The following is a 20,407-nucleotide window of genomic DNA, read 5'->3' as shown; positions in this document are numbered from 1 at the left end:
CCGTAAAAAAAAATTTAAATAGGTTCTACTCTCTAGGTATCACGTGCGCAAATACGCCTGCGTAAAGGTTTTTTTTTTTAAACAATACATAAAACGACATAAACGTGCTACTTCCATAATAGTACTGACGGGCAAAATTAAAGATAACGTGTCGCTTTTACTGCGCCGTGAATACCGCAAAAACAAAAACCCACCCAAAAATGGTGCAATCACATTTTTTTTCCCCATTTTGCCCCAAATTTTTTTAAAGTTTTCCAATACGCTAAATGGTACCATTGAAAAATACAACTCGTCACGCAAATTTAAAAACAAGCCTCGTGTATGTTATGCTACCAGAAAAACTAAAGAAATAGGATATTTTTTTTTTAAGTAAAAAAAAAAACAATGAAAACAAAAACAAAAATAAGGCTGCAGCGGAGGGAGTTAAGAGCTGCACCGTGACGAGACCGGATATACAGAAATACACGCGCAACCGCTTATAGCGCCTCCAGTCCTCCTAAGCTGCACTATCTCCTATTTCCGCGAGGTGGCGCTGTGACAAAACGACTGCACCCAAGCGCTGAGCGCAGCGCTGCACAGCAGTTTCTTTTTTTTATTTTCTCCAGTCGCCATTTTGTCCGCCGTCCTGTGAGCTGCGCGGGCTGTGAGGGCAGGACGGAGCGGGCTGCGGGTAGAGATAACAGGACGGGCCCGGGTACGGCTGCCGGCGGAGACATGATGGCAAGCGGGGAAGGCCCTTCAGACCAGGTGAGTCCCGGGGAGGCCGTGTGGCGCAGGGCGGACTAGGCCTCAGTGAGGGGGTGGGATGGGTCTCCTCACGTGTGGGGGGCAGAATGGCGGCTGCAGCAGCTGGAGCGCAGTGACTTAGGCCTCATGTTTGGTTTTAGGGGCTTCAACTAACATGAAAGGGGTTTTACCTCAGAAAACAGACTGTGCCCCGCCAGGCCCAACAATGGCGGCTGAACGCGTCCGTGACTGAGGTGTCCCGCTGCGCCATTTATATCAATGGTAGCGCTCGTATGTACGGGGGCTTCACATCAAGCAGCACGTTTTATCATGGCGCGTTTTATGCCTGAGTCCATGGCGGGTTTGGTTCCACAGGCGGGGGTCCGCAGCAAAATCGGACCCTGCTCGCGGCCGAGGGCCCTGCATGCCTGTGCGGTTAGGCGTCCGCACGGACCTCTGTACTTCCGGGTTTTCCGTACTGTGGATGGCCCGCACTGCTCGCCGTTGGACATGCGCAGTTCAGATTTTTTTTTTCATCCGCCTTCCCACGGAATCCGCGGCCCGTCCTCAACTGAATTGCAGACTGGTTGCAGATCGGATGGCGTCCGTTGACTTCAATGGAGGCCGTCCTTGCGGGATCCGCAGTCAAATGGGGCATGCTGCAATTTATTTTCTTTCCGCGCATATTTCATTAGCGGTCGCCCATATTTCCCCGCGGGTGGCTGGATACGCGGATCTCCAGCACGGGTGCAACAAATCATATCCGCCCGTGGGCGTTGGGCCTAAGGAAGGGCATGTTTACACGTAAGCGGAAAATAACGCAGTACCGCAAAAGACTAGTCAAAATCAGCACCGCCGGCCGCATCCCCCGACCAGCGGCGCCATAGAAACCGCCGGGCGAGGGGGAGCGCCGAGACTTTGGAGGCGAGGGGGGAGCGCCGAGACTTTGGAGGCGAGGGGGGAGCGCCGAGACTTTGGAGGCGAGGGGGGAGCGCCGAGACTTTGGAGGCGAGGGGGGAGCGCCGAGACTTTGGAGGCGAGGGGGGAGCGCCGAGACTTTGGAGGCGAGGGGGGAGCGCCGAGACTTTGGAGGCGAGGGGGGAGCGCCGAGACTTTGGAGGCGAGGGGGGAGCGCCGAGACTTTGGAGGCGAGGGGGGAGCGCCGAGACTTTGGAGGCGAGGGGGGAGCGCCGAGACTTTGGAGGCGAGGGGGGAGCGCCGAGACTTTGGAGGCGAGGGGGGAGCGCCGAGACTTTGGAGGCGAGGGGGGAGCGCCGAGACTTTGGAGGCGAGGGGGGAGCGCCGAGACTTTGGAGGCGAGGGGGGAGCGCCGAGACTTTGGAGGCGAGGGGGGAGCGCCGAGACTTTGGAGGCGAGGGGGGAGCGCCGAGACTTTGGAGGCGAGGGGGGAGCGCCGAGACTTTGGAGGCGAGGGGGGAGCGCCGAGACTTTGGAGGCGAGGGGGGAGCGCCGAGACTTTGGAGGCGAGGGGGGAGCGCCGAGACTTTGGAGGCGAGGGGGGAGCGCCGAGACTTTGGAGGCGAGGGGGGAGCGCCGAGACTTTGGAGGCGAGGGGGGAGCGCCGAGACTTTGGAGGCGAGGGGGGAGCGCCGAGACTTTGGAGGCGAGGGGGGAGCGCCGAGACTTTGGAGGCGAGGGGGGAGCGCCGAGACTTTGGAGGCGAGGGGGGAGCGCCGAGACTTTGGAGGCGAGGGGGGAGCGCCGAGACTTTGGAGGCGAGGGGGGAGCGCCGAGACTTTGGAGGCGAGGGGGGAGCGCCGAGACTTTGGAGGCGAGGGGGGAGCGCCGAGACTTTGGAGGCGAGGGGGGAGCGCCGAGACTTTGGAGGCGAGGGGGGAGCGCCGAGACTTTGGAGGCGAGGGGGGAGCGCCGAGACTTTGGAGGCGAGGGGGGAGCGCCGAGACTTTGGAGGCGAGGGGGGAGCGCCGAGACTTTGGAGGCGAGGGGGGAGCGCCGAGACTTTGGAGGCGAGGGGGGAGCGCCGAGACTGTGGAGGCGAGGGGGGAGCGCCGAGACTGTGGAGGCGAGGGGGGAGCGCCGAGACTGTGGAGGCGAGGGGGGAGCGCCGAGACTGTGGAGGCGAGGGGGGAGCGCCGAGACTGTGGAGGCGAGGGGGGAGCGCCGAGACTGTGGAGGCGAGGGGGGAGCGCCGAGACTGTGGAGGCGAGGGGGGAGCGCCGAGACTGTGGAGGCGAGGGGGGAGCGCCGAGACTGTGGAGGCGAGGGGGGAGCGCCGAGACTGTGGAGGCGAGGGGGGAGCGCCGAGACTGTGGAGGCGAGGGGGGAGCGCCGAGACTGTGGAGGCGAGGGGGGAGCGCCGAGACTGTGGAGGCGAGGGGGGAGCGCCGAGACTGTGGAGGCGAGGGGGGAGCGCCGAGACTGTGGAGGCGAGGGGGGAGCGCCGAGACTGTGGAGGCGAGGGGGGAGCGCCGAGACTGTGGAGGCGAGGGGGGAGCGCCGAGACTGTGGAGGCGAGGGGGGAGCGCCGAGACTGTGGAGGCGAGGGGGGAGCGCCGAGACTGTGGAGGCGAGGGGGGAGCGCCGAGACTGTGGGGGCGAGGGGGGAGCGCCGAGACTGTGGGGGCGAGGGGGGAGCGCCGAGACTGTGGGGGCGAGGGGGGAGCGCCGAGACTGTGGGGGCGAGGGGGGAGCGCCGAGACTGTGGGGGCGAGGGGGGAGCGCCGAGACTGTGGAGGCGAGGGGGGAGCGCCGAGACTTTTACATCTGTTAGGGCTCGGTTTAGGATTTCCGTCTGCTCTGTTTTTGGAGGAGAAACTGAATTTTTTTTTTCCCCCGCATTGATTTCAATGGGGTTTTAAAAAAATACAGAAAAGCTTCCAGTCCGTTAGGTCTCCTTTTTTTTTTTTTTTTTTTTAAGGAAAAACAATTGAATATTTCGGTCAGCACCATTGAAATCAATGGAGCGGTAGCCACAGTGACAACGGACCGCCGCTCCTTGGATCGGGGGTGAGACTCCCACTAATCAGAAGCTTGTGGGATGTCCCCTTTAAAAGGCATCGCCAGGACTTTACTGTTGACCCATCCTGCAGAGAGGTCATCCATACTTGTGGGGTCCATCACTCAGGATCCCTTCCGATCAGCCGTACCCCAGGCCCTTGCACAGTGCTAGAAGCAGATGGCGCTGGCAAGGTTGCAGCAGCGCGTTCACTGGGAGCATACTGAGCAGCTGCAATATGGACAGAAGAGCCTGAGTGGTGGACCCAACCAGTCAGCTGGATCATCAATAGTAAATATTCCAGACCATCCCTTTAAAAAGGAACCCGTCATTACCCGTAATAGTTTAGGTGATGTGGAATCCAGGGAGCCCCTCTTCATAATCGCCCAGTGCTCCGTTCCTGCGGTGCCCCCTGGCGCTTCCCATAGAGATGAATGGGAGAGAAGGCACATGCTTCTGAAAGGAGTCAAGCTTGCTGTGCTTTCGCTGACCTTGCCTCGGGGACGCTACAGGAAGGGGGTACTGTGAGTATGAAGAGGGGCTCCCTGGACTCTGCCTAAACTGTAAGCACCAGCGTTTTAGTTTATAGTGCTTATACACTGTCAAAAAAATGTAAGCAGCTAAAAAGTTGGGGATTTGCTGCAAAACTCGTCATGCGGTTACATCTGAGGCAGATATACGTAAATGGAGTTGTGGCGTGAATAGTTGAACGGTTGTGCACCTGAGGTCCTAAAAGTGCTCCACCACCCTCAATGACCTACAAACCTCTGTGCCGGTCGCTAGCTTTATCGCCAACATAACATGTATGATGGCAGCTTCCACAGCCTACGAGTTAGAACAATCCAGAGGCTGTTACAGCAAACGGGGAGCGATATGCTGCGGGATACCATACGGAAACTGTATGCCTCCATGCCCGCCCGTATCACATCTTGTATCCAAGCTACAGGCAGGCCAACAGGGTACTAGAGCCTCTATGCCAACTCGTATCACATCTTGTATCCAAGCTAGAGGCGGTACAACAGGGTACTAGAGCCTCCATGCCCGCCCGTATCACATCTTGTATCCAAGCTAGAGGCGGTACAACAGGGTACTAGAGCCTCCATGCCCACCTGTATCACATCTTGTATCCAAGCTAGAGGCGGTACAAAAGGGTACTAGAGCCTCCATGCCCGCCTGTAACACATCTTGTATCCAAGCTAGAGGCGGTACAACAGGGTACTAGAGCCTCCATTCAAGGGGTCAGTTTTCGGCAAAAAATTGTCCTTTTTGCATTGATCTTAGAATCACTTCTATCAATGTTACAATCACAGAGAAAGTTTGATTTGTTGACAATGTTATTGATGACGGGTTCACTTTAAAGAGTTTTTGTACTTTGTAGCGCTTGTGCTCCGTCAGCTATACCTATGTAAGCTCTGTAAGGGGCAGTGTTCAGCTGCCAGGGGGAGGCGAAAATGTCTGGCGGTGCATGAGCGCTATATACTGGAAGAGCAGGTCCTCTGTAAGGGCTTTCTACGCGGCCCATAAGCATTCATAAGACCTTTGGTCTAGCATTATCACTGTGTACGGCTCCCCAGGTCTTCGTTCTTCCATCTGTTATGAGACAGGAGAATGAAAGTGTGTGAATGCTGTTAAAATAACGGGAACTGGTGGCATCTAAAGGAATTCTTCGTCCGGTTTTGACTATTTTACTGGAAGCACGCTGTGCTGTTTTGTGGCATTTTAGGCCCTGTGTTGGGAACCATTTAGTAGAAATCTGAAGAACCTAAACAGGGCAGCGATCAGTTGGCAGACGGGCAAATATTTGCCGACTGATTTGCATCTTTTATACGAAACTGAAAATCCTCATTGTTGGCGTTACAGGTCTCTGTAAGCCGGGGCTGTGCGAACTGTACGGGCCCAAACCATTGTAGTTATAGAGGTAGTCCTATCAGGCATGTATGGCATAACCCGTCGCCACAACGGGCATCATTGTGACCACCCGTGATGGGGATTACGGAAATGGCAAAACTAGCTGTTCTACACGGTTTCTGTAAGGCCTGGCTCACATGATCGAATTTTTGTATTGCGAATTCGCGATCGCCGTCTGCACGGATGATCCGCGGTAAAACGTATGCATCTTTCGTTTGTTTGTTTTCACACTGACATATACAAATTGCGTATTCTGCGAGTGGAGGAGAAATCGCACCATACTCTATTTTGTTTCAGAGACTGCGCTGACTGCCTCCATTGTTATCCATGGGGGTGTCCGGCTCGCAGCCCCTTAGCATTGCGTATGGGCTACAGGTACAGTGTTGGCGTGGGAAATGACTAACAACCAAAAAAACCTGGACTGCGCTAGTTGGGTGTTTCTGTAACCTCGGCCACTGGAGGCTGCAGCTTACAGGCTGTACCCAGCTCACCCGTGTTTGACTGGGATGGGAATACCCATGTGGGTGCGTTCACACACAGCGGATTTGGTGTGAATTTTCCACATATATGCTAATAAGGAAGATGGAATAAGACCTGCAGTGCCCCCTATTGGATGGTGATGCAGAGGTTTTGTTCAATCTTCCTTATTTGCATAAATTACCCAGAGGAATGTGCATGGCCTTATAAGACTCAATCACCTCTCAGGTATTTTCTCACAACCCTTCTGGGTACCCTCCTTGGGGAGAGGCAATGGCATCCCTCAACCCACTCACCCCCTAGGTGTCTCCACACACTTTTTGGGTGCTCTCCTTAAGGAGAGACGACACCCCTCTTGACCCTTTTCCACATATATACGCCGACCATCCGTAATATAATTCTACGTTTTGGGGTCTTTTTACATGGGATGACCTATTGGGCACAGATCGTCCCAGCGCTCCTACACAAAAAGGATCATCACTAGTGAATGGAGGCGGAGCGGCCACGGATCATTCTGTCTCGCCTGCCTCTATTTACAGCAAACAAGCCTTCATTCAGTTTTGTGCATGCACAAACTGAATGGCGAATGAATTCTTATGTCATTCATTTGGGGCATGCATTTACACTGGACGATAATCGTATAGATGCTCACTGGCTGCGTGGGTCTGAGCGGTTTATAATCCTGTCCTTTAAAGTGTAAGCAGCGCATATGAGACGTCAAGAGATCTCATCCACCGGCGGAGAAAAGCCTCAGTGTAAACTGACATATGATGTCAACTTATAATATTTCAATTAAGGGCTAATTCCCACGGACGGATATCTGCCACGTTCCCCGCAGCGGAATAACGCAGCCAATAGGTTCTTTTGAACCTAATGGCTCAGTCCTCGCATGGGAATGCTGCTGCGGGTTTATACAGCGGGGGGAAAAACGCGGCATGTTCTATTTTATGCGTTTTTCCGCGGCGGGAGGTCTCCAGTAATATAGTATTAATGGAGACCACGGAAAAACACACATTTTTCCATGATCACCAGCAGCGACTTTTGTTTACCCCGCTGGATTCCCTGCTCCGTCCGTGGGCAGGAGGCCTATGCAGCTTGTATCGTCACGTAAAAGGCCCTATAAATTAGTGCTGACTGGTATATCATGGATTGGCACCTGATTGGATATAACCGTGCTAAGCGCCCCCTTACTTGGGCAGATTATTAAAGACAATTTAAGAGTAGTTTCTTGTGACAGTTCTAAGAACAATGGTAAAACCCGCTGTGCTGTTCCCGTCGGAGTGCGGTGGTGGGTATTGCCCGCTCCCAGCAGTTCACGGATGTGGCTTGATGTTTGCTTGTCCTGTAGGCAAGTTATTACAGATATTGCTGTGTGTACAGCGGACGGCTCACGGCAACGAATGGGTATAATGATGGTACTTTTGTATTGATGTAGTATAGGTGGTAGCCTACGTGGATGCTTGAATGTTGTAGTATGCGCCATCATAAGATCTCACTGCGGGGTCATTTGGCAGCTTTTTGACTGTTTCTATTTTTCGGCAAAAATGTGATGGTAAATCTGGCCATGAACATCAGATAAGGTGGCCGAACTAATAGTTTACAGAGACCAAGCTGCAGCGGCCTCAGAGTATAATAGTCAACATACAGCGATCTTTTTGGGACATTGTAGCTTGTAACCAGACTTAAACCACTCTCACACATGCGCTTGGACCGCGGTTACCACGCCATTTTGAATGCCGCGGTACAATGCAGACCTGCACTGGAACGCTGCGATTTTCGAGTGCTACCTGTTCGGTTTTTTCGGACCTCATCACCCATCATAATGCGTTAAAATCCGCTGTTGAACACAGTGTTCGAAAATGGCAGTAAAATCGCAGCGTTTTGCCGCCGCTGTGTGCGAGAGTGGCCTAACATACAGTGTTAGTCTGGATATGCGGCATGTGTGCCTTGCTGGAAATTCCAACCATTCAGGAGGGGCATTTCGTGGGTTAAACCGGTCTTACTGAAGTACAGGCACTGATTGGATGTTTAGTAGCAACTGTTTACTATACACACAGTACTCTGTGCCAGGAGGAGCAGGTGAGGGCGGCTCCGTGTTATGTTTCTGGTACACTGTGTACCGTACGGCCCTGAAGAAGCTCCTGTCCTTTGTTCCAGCAGCTCTCTGACTTTTATATGTGAAGACTTGCTTTATTTGTAGTAGTGATCTGTCTGACGTATTTTAAAGGGATTGTCCAATCCCAGCGAGTTATTCCCCCCCCCCCCCCCCCCCCCCGTTCACCGTATAGGGTATAACGTCCTGATTTGTGGTGGTCCAACTGCTGGGTCCTCCAACGACCCCCAGCAACCACTGGCGAGGTATTGAAGTTTTAACAATGATGGCTGCACATACTTGTCACTACGCCATTCACTTCCATTCAGTGGGACCAACAGCAGCCCTTGACGTCTGGTATACGGGTTGCTACAGCCTGTGACGCTGGACACAACCAGAGGAGGTATTAACTGGTTTATCTTTTACCATTGGGGACCTGGCTTTAACCAAAAATGACTTGAACAATGTGGTTTGATAATTTTGTTTGAAAAATATTACACAGTAATGAGGCTCTGCTCGCACTGTCAGAACCCTCTGTCACCAGTACGGTCAGAATAGCGCTGTTGAGCTGTTTTTCCCATCCCTTTAAGCACATTAGCATCACAGGTCTGTTACACATGTGGTATCGGTCACGGTTTCCATTATGAACTGAAACCACGATGCAGGTGTGAACGTGGCCTTAATTAGACTTTCAGTTCAGTTATTAACAACCTAAACTGATTTGAAAGCATTGTCTCATTTTCTATCATACAGGTGTCTAGTTAAGTCATTCGGAAATGTTCTCTTATGATCAGTTCCACATAATATATAGCAAGTGAGCCCACTGATTTGAAGGCGTTGCCGGTTACTGGACGGTTCCTTTTCAATAGGAACCTGTGTTAAAATTATAAGCTTAAGCATACTTGCCCCCTTTGCAGCTGCCGGGATCCAGCACTGGAGCCCACTGCAGTCCCGGTGATTGCCGTTACAGATGATGTAACGTGAAATCGGGTGACAGCTACTACGGCACCAGCACTCATTCTCCTGGCTTTGGTGCTCACATCCTGAGCTCCATGATGCCAGTAGTTAAGGAACGTGACGCTGCAGCTTCTCATTGGCTACAGTGGTCCTCTGATTTCCTGTGACATCTATCACGGCAATCACTGGGACTGCAGCGCTGGATCAGGGAGGCCGCAAAAGATTAAGTATATATCGGTTTATAACTTTAATACTCAGGGTCCTATTGAAAAGGGGTTGTACAGTAACCGGACGATACCTTTACAGCTGTCAGTGAATGGAATCAGCTAGGTTCTCTGATCTTTTGGAGGAAAAAGAGAATTATAAAGTGCTTGACACAAAGATTGGTTGACATTTGGCAGATGAAGGTATCCGTAAATGGGAAACTAGCAGAATTGTTCCTGCGTGTAAAGATGTGAACAGTAGTCGGCTGCAGCCCTTGTCGGATCAGTTCTGGTACGGTCTATATAAGAATACATCTTGGATACACTCATTTATTCCCCGTAAGCCTGTGCTAACCATAGGTGAGGAGCAGGACGAAAAGTGAGATATCTGGTTTCCAAATTGCGGTGCTGCCGAGCTCTGCAAATGTGGTTTTCTCCATATGCAACTGGGGTGCAAGGCCTCTCCCACACACAGATGTGGCAGAGCGCCGTGATACTCCTTTTGTTTTCGTCCGCAGCTCCCTGTTGCCGACAGCGTGTTAGCGCACCCCATCATTGTGATGGGTGATGAGGTGCGCTAAACGGCCAAAGATAGAGCAAACAGCACTTGAAAATTGCGGCGCTGGAAAGCAACGTCCAGCTTCATGATCGGATGCATGTCTTCGAGGCCCCATTGATTTCAATGGGACTGTTATACCGCGGGGTTCAAAATGCTTTTAATCGTGGTCAAAAGCGCCTATGTAAGAAGTACCTTTTTACGCGGTATGACTGTTGGACGCACAAGTGCCTGACAGCCGTCCCAACGAATATCACGCTGGTCCTTTCACATCAGCAATAGTCGTTCCGTGAATGGCGGTGAAGCGCACTGGGAATGTTTCCGGCCGCCGCCTCCATTTACAGTTCACAGATTGAACGCCGTCTGTGTGCGCTCAGCGACGCGTCGCCTTTATAGGGACTAATTAGTGATTCCATGCTCAGCGCCCGTCACTGCATGCGTGTATTTGGGACAACTATTGCTGTTTCCAGTAATTATTTGGATAATAACCCCATATAAAGGTACCAAATATCGCTGACTCTGGGCCTGGTTTTCTTTTCTTTCGTTTGGTCCAAACCCCCCACCGCCGAGTGACTGTCGTTGCCAGCTTCCTCTGGGGGGAGATGTTGTGCATTCCAAGGAAGTTGGAGATGTCAGTCATTAGATGGGAGACGGATCAGTCACAGCATGGGAACCTTCCATACGGCTAGAACGGGGATTTTGAGACCCAGGTAGCGATGTGATTAGAATAATAAGGTCTTGTTACACTTGTCTCCCCGTCTCTCATCTATGGCTAACATAGGTTTATGAAGGAATGTGAGCGCGATGTCCGTTAGCGGTTCTAGTATTGCTCTCCGGTATCATTATGGTGTTGTGAATGTCCGTTGGCCGTCAGGGCTTGTTCACGCCTTCATTAGGGCTCAGCAAGGGATTTTTCTCTTCTGTTTTTGGAGAAGAGAAACTGAATTAAAACTGAAATAAACGTTTCAATGTCTTTCCTCTTTGATTTCAACGTTTTTCTTTTTACTCCTTTCTCTTAGGTTTCCTTTATTTTTTTTTGTTTAAACAGAGCAAATGATAGTCTGCAGAGCTAGTTGTTCTTTTTAGAAGAAAATTGCAAGCTTTAGTTTTTTTTTTTTAACCCCATGAAAAGTAATGAAGGGGGAAAAGCCCATTTCAGTTTCAATTCTATTTTTCTGCTCCAAAAATAAGACAGCCCCAGCGCAGATGTGAACAAGCCCGGACCACAAGATATACTTCTCCCCGGCTAACAGGGTTTTCAGGGTGAGGAAAAATATAGTTCCTTCTGTCTGCCCATGTTGTTTAGGACACTGGATGTGTTGCTTGTCAAAAGCGCTTTCACTTAAGGCCCTTTTACATGGGTCGCTACGAACAACTGTGAATAGAGGTAGGTGGGCTGGAACGATCCCCGACACCACTTCACCTCCATTCATTCAGTGATGCTCATTCCGGTATAACGGCAGAGTAACGATTATTGCTGGGACGAACTGTTGGGCAGCTTTTGCCCCAACAGTCCTGTGTAAAAGCACCTTTATCCTGGGTTCCCATGGGACGGTTTCACCGTGGAAATCGTGTGGTTTTGCCGCAGTGAAAAAACGCAAGGTTTTACGTGGGATAAGCTTTGTTGTATGCTTTTCTGTTGCGGCCGGCTCTCCCATAGTGAAGGGGGAAAAAAAGAATTGACATGCTGCGTCCGAGGAATCTGCACAGCAGCGCCGGCTTTGCTGCAACGTATTGTCCGCACCATGTGGACAAGCTTTTTGACACATCTCGTCCACATGGCTGGCCAACCCCGGGATTAGCAGCCGTAGGGGGATATGCCACAGCGAAATTCCGCGGCAAATCCAGCCTGTGTGAACCCAGCCTTACTGTCTGTTGTGCAGTGAGCTGAAATGTAGTGACTAATGAGCGACTTCTTGCTTAGTGTAAACAGGCAGACAGTGATCTATGAACTGCCTGTTCACGGTGAATGGAGGCTGACGGCTGGAAGAGAGATCCGGTCCATTCACTAAATGATTGCTGCTCTTGTTAAAGCACCAGTGTAATAGTCATCTCGTTCAAATTACCCTTAGGCTATGTCCACACGGGAAGGATTTGCCTCAGATTTTCCGTGTGGGCTCTTATGGAAAATCCACAGCATTTACAGTAGCAGCAAAGTGGAGAAAAATCCCTGCAAAAATTGACTCGCAGAGCAGATTTTGCAGCACGTCAATTATAGGACTACATTTTCAGTGCAGTACCCACCCTTTCAAGTGAAGGGGGAGCATTCCACACACACATCTGCACTAAATGCTGCATTTTATTATGTAGATTTCCCACAGCAAACCCGTCCTGTGTGGACATAGCCTTACAGATGTATTAGGCACAAACAGAACGTCTCTAGACCCTGAACTGCAAGATTGACTGGTTTTGAGTTGATTGCATGTGTTGTCCCCGGCCGAGTATCCAAGAGCCTCTGGCGGTGAAGTTTGTTTGCTATTTGAAACTTTTCTGAGGAACCGGTGACGTTTCCATGAGGCCTATCCTCACAGTTGGCATGAAGGCGTCCTCGTAGCCGGGCAAACAGCATCCAGTGATTTGTTTGGGGGAATTTGTGTGTTTTTTCTAAGAAAAATTACATCATGTCCTATTTTGGTTTGTGTCACTGAAATGACCCATTAAACTCTATGGCGGTGCACAAAAACACAGCAAATGCACAGCTGCATTCATATTTACTGTTTTTACACAACTGGTGGGGCTGCAGGTCCACGATTATCTGGCAGAAAGGACGACAATGGAAAGAACACTTAAAGGGGTTGTCCCGCGCCGAAACGGGTTTTTTTTTTTTTCAACCCCCCCCCCGTTCGGCGCGAGACAACCCCGATGCAGGGAGGTAAAGAAAGCTCACCGGAGCGCTTACCTGAATCCCCGCGCTCCGGTGACTTCTCTACTCACCGCTGAAGATGGCCTCTTCCTCCGTGGACCGCAGCTCTTCTGTGCGGTCCACTGCCGATTCCAGCCTCCTGATTGGCTGGAATCGGCACGTGACGGGGCGGAGCTACACGGAGCTACACGGAGCCCCATAGAAGACTGCAGAAGACCTGGACTGCGCAAGCGCGGCTAATTTGGCCATCGGAGGGCGAAAATTAGTCGGCACCATGGAGACGAGGACGCCAGCAACGGAACAGGTAAGTATAAAACTTTTTATAACTTCTGCATGGCTCATAATTAATGCACAATGTACATTACAAAGTGCATTATTATGGCCATGCAGAAGTGTACAGACCCACTTGCTGCCTCGGGACAACCCCTTTAAATGCCTGGAAATACCTTTTAGGTGGCGTCATAAATGCAAGAATAAGATAAAAGGAATGGATGAGGCTGCTTTCACGCCTGTGTTGGGTCAGTTCATGGTTTCCGTCTGTTCCGTTTTTTGGAGAAGAGAAACTGAAATAAAACTGGTCTGGCCAACCCTCCTCCCTTCATTTCAATGGGGGTTTTATAGAAAAATGCCACTGCATGCTGCGCTAAAAAAGAAACCTAACTAAAAAGCCGACAACAAGCAAGCCTTTTCATCTGCTTTTTTTTTTTTAAACCCTGTTTAAATCGATGGGAGAAGACTGATTTGTTTTTCCATTTTATTTCCGTTCCGTTTCTCTTCTCCCACAAACGGAGCAGAGAGATGTAAGCCCTGAACTGACCCGAATGCCGCTGTGAAAGCAGACTAAATGCCCATTCACAGGGGATGATCGGTCATTCCTGCGCTCTTGCGGGAATTTGAAGGATAATTGTCCTGTGTAAATGTGTGCCTCAATTAACGAGAATTGTTCAGTCCACGTTGTTGCATGTAGTAGACTGAATGACACGCCGTTCAAAAGTGAGTGACTACTGTTTACACTGACTGTCTGCTTACTGTGAATGGAGGGGTGTGTGGGGAGAACGCTTTCTGATTTGCTTCCATGCCGCCTGCACTGTGAGTGATGCCAGCAATGCTCGCTCCTCTGTAACAGCGTCACTGGGATGAGCTGTCGGGCATCGCTTGCCTGACCACTCGTCCCGTGTAAAAGGGCATTACACTTGTCATTTCAAGTGCTGTAGGAGCCTAAACATCGGTCATGGTAAGCTTTGTTTGCGTAGGTCTCCATAGTTACATGGGACTGCTACATACAGGGGCTGAATTGGCATTGTGCGTACAGTAGACAGGGATGGGTTCTTGTGCTGATTGGCTGATTTCACACATGTAAGCGACTAGGAAGCAGAGATTTGTTTACCATAGACCCTGTTGGAGAAGTTGAGTATACAGGCTTACTAAATGCTGGACACACCCTGAGTGTACCTGTATGGGGATATGTACAGTAAACCTTTGGATCTGATGGCCGCCAGCTCTCCCGCAAGTTTGAGATACGGCTCCGTATTGGTGGTTAGAGATACTTGTCATGCATGATACAATTTGATTGGGTTTTGTTCCTTTTTGTTTTAGGTTTTTGGTGAATGGGTGACACTATTGTTTGTTTGTGTATGTATACTAAATGGGGTCATTTGTATGCTTGAAAAAGGCTTAAGTCCATTTAGACGGGATAACTATGCCAGACACTCATCCCTGTGGGTCCTTGCTCCCGTGCTTTTGCTAGTATCACTGGCTTGCTCACAGAGCAGCCAGCAGGGAGGCCGGGCAGCTGCAGGTGACTTCTCTTCTCACTCTCCCTTGCCCCTCTCCATTGACCTAACATAGCGGCCGTTCAGTACTGAACAACCGCTATCTACACTGAGCGATCTGTTTATCATCCATTGTTTATGCAGCATAAATGATGAACAATGAGAGTAGAGTGTAAATAGCGGCCATGAACGACTGCTATGTTAAGTCAACAGAGAGGGGCGGGGGAGCGAGAGGAGAGAAATCTCCTGCAGCCGCCCTGCCTCCCTGCTGGCCGCTCTGTAAGCGAGCCAGCGATACTCCTGTGCAAAAGCATGGGAGCGAGGACACAGATGGACGAGTGTCGGGCATCGTTTGCTCGATATTTGTCCCGTTTAAATGGGCCTTTATTTGAGCTGAAAAGTTGCACTTTATACGGTGTTATGGGACTATTAGGGAATCCTAGAGATGCTGATGTGTGTCCTCTTGTGGATTACTACTTTATAATACTGGAATGCAGCAGATCGTCCAGTAGTAATCAAGAAGTGGGCCCATTGGTGCCATTTCCAGCTTTACTAGTGTTTTCTGTTCATATTTTTTACTGACTAGTATGGATGCCATAACACTAATGATTTGCATTGAGGTATTCAGACTTGTTTTTAAGCCTGTAAAAAAAAAAAAGTGCATTGTTCTATTTTGATCTGTGTTGCGGACTGAAATCTGCCATTAAAGTCTATGGGATCACGTAAAAATGCAGCAAATATGCAGTTGCATGCGTATTCCTTGCACTTTTACACATGTTGCTGGATGACTGTTTAAAAAGTAGTGACCTGTATTGGGCCTTTCATTATTTTGTGCCGGTGAGTGTGAATGCAACACCCGTGTAACAAAATACGCAGACGCTCTGTGAAAACGGTGCTATTTTCCAGCTCCCCGTTCAATGTAAACAGCAGTTGTTCAGTTCTGACTGTCTGCTTCCAGTGAATGGAGGGGGAGCGCTCTCCAGCCGGCCGCACTGTGAGCGATCAGCAATACTCGCTCCTGTGTAACAGCCCAGGAGTGAGTATACGCAGGAAGGAAGGAGTGTCGGCCATTGTTTAGCCAACACTTGTTCCATCTATATGGTTCTTAAAGCTTCGCTCACATCAGTGTCAGAAACTCCATTGCAGATTTCTGCTAAAATTCAGGATGCAATAGTTCTACATGTACTGAAAAATGCTGGAGTCCATGACTGCAACTGGCCAGAATCCATTGGTGTTTGGTCCTGCATGTCCAGACTCCAGCACTTCTGGTTTTACCATTACTCGGCTCCTAGAATGGAGCCGACTGTCGGAATGCCTGTGTGAACAAACCCTCCGCTAAACATTCTCTTGTCTTGTTCCTATAGTGCCTGTGCATCTCCATGGTAACAGCAGGCTTTTCTGCCTGTAGTAGACGAAGTGTGCTAGACACTGGAGAGATCTGTTGCTGCTTTGTATGGCTGGCACCGTTTGATGCTTTTATATGGAGATGCCAGTAGCACATTTGTGTAGATACTGCTGAGTTCATGTAATTAGGATAAAAATGGAGGTAACAAGTTCTTCTTAGGTTTACATGTAGCGGAAATGTTACAGAATTTCCACAACAAAAAATTCTGTGGCAGATTCCGCAGCATTTCTGCATCCAAAACGGAGTCAAAATTGGTACCATTGCAGCGCTTCCTTCACCCGGTGTCCGGTAGCCTCTAGTGAGCGCAGTGCCGCTGGTCAGGGGATGCAGAAGAGGCTGTTGGGTGCCCAGTGCAGGAAGCACCGAAAGTGCAAAGACTTGGGGGAGGTGTGAGTGAGCGTGGTGTCTTCTGAAATTGGCACCGATGGCGCGGATTTTGATGCAGTCTCTTTTGCGGAAATGCTGCAGATTTTGATGCAGGATTTTTTTGCTATGGAAAATCTGCATTTCCGCTATGTACAAACCGCTCCTTAAATGCAACCTGTCGTGTGATTGTGCATGCCGTGTAATCTGCGAGCAGCATGCTTAGGCTGGGTTCACACTGGGTGGATTTGCCGCGGAGATTCCATCCTGAATTTCGCCGCAGCAAATCCGCTTGCAGCCGCTAATCCCTGGATTAGCCAGCCATGTAGACGAGACTTGTCAGAAATCTCGTCCACACGGGACGGCGAATTCGCCGCAGCAAAGTCGATAGAAGCTGGTGCTGTGGCGTGGATTCGCCAGCCGCAGCATGTTCATTTTTTTTTTTCTTCCGCTGCGGCTGCGCTCTCCTCTATGGGAGCGCCGACCACAGCGGAAAAGCGTGCGGCCCGGCCGCTTCAAAACACGCTACTCAGTGCCGCAGGTTTTGAAGCAGCAGATTCCCGGCGGAAATCTCAGTTTTTCGCTGCGGCCAAACTGCGAGATCTCCACCCGGAATCGCCCCAGCGTGAACCTAGTCTTATAGAGCAGGAGGAGCTGAGAAGATTGATAAATAGTTTGTGCAAAACGATTTAGTATACTTTGTAATTTATAGAATTAACAGGATTGTCCAAGACATTAGACATTTTCTTTGGGGACCTATCCTCGGGATACCTCCTCAAGATTGGTGCTGCTTAGACGATCAGATGATTTCCTGCACCGCTGTCAATATGGACCATGCAGGAAACAGATTGTGCTGCAGTGGCCCAGGTCGGTGTAGTGCAGGCACAGCTTCTATTGAATTCAATGGGAGCCACACTTATAGTACAGATGGTACAATCTGCTTCCCACTCTGTCTATACTGGCAGCCATACATATCAGGAGTGACTAGTTGGCCTCTGTTCAGATTTCTGGTCTGTTCCATTATGGAACAGAAGAACTAAGATAAATTGGTGTTCCAGAAGGGTTAAAATTAAAGGAAACCTGAGGCATCTGAAAGAACGCTATGACTATTATGCTTTCCGTTATTTTAGATGGTGCCCATGGCAGAAACTGTAGAATTTGGAAACCTGAATGGAGCTTAATTCTGTATTTTTGGTTTTTTAATGGTCAGTGTATAATATCTGTTTATATCCCCCCTTTTAATTTCATACAGTTCTTCGTAAGAGGCTTATTCTTTACAAAAGCTTGCTGGATAGTTGGTTGTACTTTTCCAGACCCTGAGGTTTAGAGTTTTTCTTGGACCCTTTTCTTTTTAAAGGGCTAAAAATTATTTTAAAAAATTGAATGCCCTCCTATTCCAGCGGCTCCACTTCCAGCACTGAAGCCCCAGTGCCCACTGCGCGGAACACGGAAAAAGCGGTGGGCGGTTGCATGCCGTTGTGCACATGACCGCTCAGCCACTCACAGGCTTCAACGGCCATAGATGAATCACTGCTAAAGCTGGCGCCAGTGCCTGAGCCGTCATGTGCACAATAAATGGCTCGTGCTGTGCCCCTTTCCCCCATTTCTTCCCCATTTTGTGTGGCAGGCACCAAGACTGTAATTCTGAATGTGGAGCCACTAGGATAGGCGAGTATTTAATTTATATTTTAAACCCTTATAACTTCACCCCCCCAAGTCCTAGAAAAGCCCTAAAATAGTTTTAGACAAACTCAATCCGCAGAAGTAAATACACAAAACTTAATACTAGTGTCCTTATCAATACATTTAAGGCCCTTTTAAATGGCCCGATTTATCAGGCATACATATATCTATATTACACTCAAGTTCGGCACTAACAACCAATCAGGTTCAGTCAGGGAACCCAAACAACCAATGAGGTTGAATCAGAAAACCCAAACCAATCAGCTTGCTGAAATTGTGAATCAGAACCAATGAGGTTGCTGGAATTGCTCCATAGTGCCAAACTTGAGTGTAATATAGATACATGCGGCATGCATGAATGTTCGTTGTCCTGATCATTGGGCCTTGTAAAAGGGAAAGTGATTAGCTGACTAATGAGCTGATGATTTTCAGGAATCCTAAATCGCTTGCTGGTCAGCTGTATATCTTCCTGTGTGAATGGGGAGATGTACAGCTGGTATATGGGAACAAATGATTGTACTAATGATCTTACCATAGCAACTAATTTAGGCCTGTTTAATAAAATCTAGTTTACTCAGCGCTCATCACATTGGGCTAATGGTCAGCCTGTGTAAAAGAACCTTTAGGCTGGGGCTACTTGGAGGGTAACTTCTCAATTTGCTTTTTAGTGTTAGTGTGATGTATGCCTATACAGTGACATATAGACTTCTATTGGAGTATATACCTCCAATAGCCGTCTCAAATGTAATGTGATCCGAGCCTTAAACTTGATTGTTTTGACACAATATACGATTCTGTTTAATATACAGCAAATTAAAGTTTATGTAAAGCTCTAAAGTGTGTAATTTTCTTTTCTCTTTTGTTTCTTGTTTGTTGATTGTTTTATAAAGGCTGCTGAATATGTACCTGAAAAGGTGAAGAAAGCGGAAAAGAAGTTGGAAGACAACCAGTATGACCTCGACGCCTGGAGCATTCTCATTCGCGAGGCACAGGTTTAGTGATATAGGATTACATTACGTTCTCTCTCAGCCCCAATAAGTGGCTATATGCATTTAATTTTTTTTTCCCTCTATACATCCGTAATGTTGTAAACGCTATCTATTCAAATTCTAGAATCAGCCTATAGACAAAGCACGGAAGACATATGAACGGCTTGTGGCCCAGTTCCCAAGTTCTGGCAGATTCTGGAAACTTTACATTGAAGCAGAGGTTAATATTTTAACATTTTTCTCCTTTTTTTTTATGGGTATTTCTAAGCTTTATTTATGGCCAGTAGGACTAATGGTGGGGGCAGTATAGGGAGGACCATTAACTCAGGTTTATATAGATCTCTTTAGCCATGTAAACTAGGGGTAAAGTGATAACTGCTGAGATTGCACAAGTGTTACTGCACTGATGATTGTTGCACAGCGATACTGCAACAACATTAAAACATTTTAATGGTATGGAGTGCTTTAGACTTTTATTTATTTGTCGTGTCAATTTATTGCCTCCTGTGTCATTTATTTAGATCTTATCACGTTTTTTCCAGTGACAATGGCAAACTATATTGAATGGTATCTGCAAATCCATAGCCTATTCTTTTATAATAAAATGTATCTGTAATGTTTCCTGTGGGTGATTTAGCATATATTATAATGTAATGAACATATATAATGCATGAAAGTGTTTAATGTGTTGTGAATAACCCAATATTCAACTTACAGGATTCAGTTGTATGAATGTTAATCTCACTTGAGTTATTTCTTGCATATCCAAACATATTTGCCTATTAACATGTTGGGTACCGTAGAGTTGATAACCAAACTTTCCTGATGCAAAAACCGATTCATAAGTGAGTGTTATATCCTTGATTTCAACCATTAAAGCGTACTTACATTTGGTCGTTACTGTAGTGCCTCGTATTACGTTTTTCATTACAGGTTGCATTAATAATCTTGAGTCAATTCCGCACAAACTTAAGTTTTAAGTCTGTTTTTAAAATTTCGTGTCTGGATCAGATTGCTTAACACTTAATATATTTTTATTTTATAGATCACAGGCTTCATACTACCTTCTGTAAATGTAATTACACTACTCATGAGTTTTTTATTTCAATGGTCAAATGTATTGCATTTTAACATAAAAGACGACAGGATTAATGATTTATTCTGCTGTTGGCCAAAATGGTGTTCTTGTAAATCCCAGATATTCTGCAGTTCATTCTGAACATTCTGTATGAGCTCCTGGCTATTCAGCTATCAAGACCTGAATGGAGAAATGTCCTATCCATTAGCTTAATTTATTTAGAATGTTGGTAATAGCAGTACTATATTGGTGTGATGCAAATATTATAAAAATCATAATTTTGTAAAGTAATTTATTGGAACTAGATCATTAGTCATTTAGTGGTCTGCTTTATATAACCGTTGCTTATGCACATGGG

General features: G+C 48.5%; 1 protein-coding gene across 2 annotated transcripts in view; it reads left to right on the top strand.

The window, feature by feature from the left end:
- The first annotated feature begins 614 nt into the window (after nt 1-614).
- CSTF3 (cleavage stimulation factor subunit 3) overlaps nt 615-20,407 on the top strand; it is a 71,790-nt gene continuing 51,997 nt past the window's right edge. The window contains exons 1-3 of one of the 2 annotated variants that reach the window (XM_066583257.1): nt 615-747; nt 18,873-18,974; nt 19,096-19,191. In XM_066583257.1, the coding sequence (XP_066439354.1) occupies nt 715-747; nt 18,873-18,974; nt 19,096-19,191 (231 nt within the window). In that variant the 5' untranslated portion in view covers nt 615-714. The other variant, XM_066583258.1, reaches the window with a different exon arrangement.

The sequence above is a fragment of the Eleutherodactylus coqui genome, chromosome 11 (assembly GCF_035609145.1).
Source record: "Eleutherodactylus coqui strain aEleCoq1 chromosome 11, aEleCoq1.hap1, whole genome shotgun sequence".
Taxonomy (NCBI): domain Eukaryota; kingdom Metazoa; phylum Chordata; class Amphibia; order Anura; family Eleutherodactylidae; genus Eleutherodactylus; species Eleutherodactylus coqui.
The sequence above is the reverse complement of the archived record's forward strand: the minus strand, read 5'-3'. Positions and strand labels throughout refer to the sequence as shown.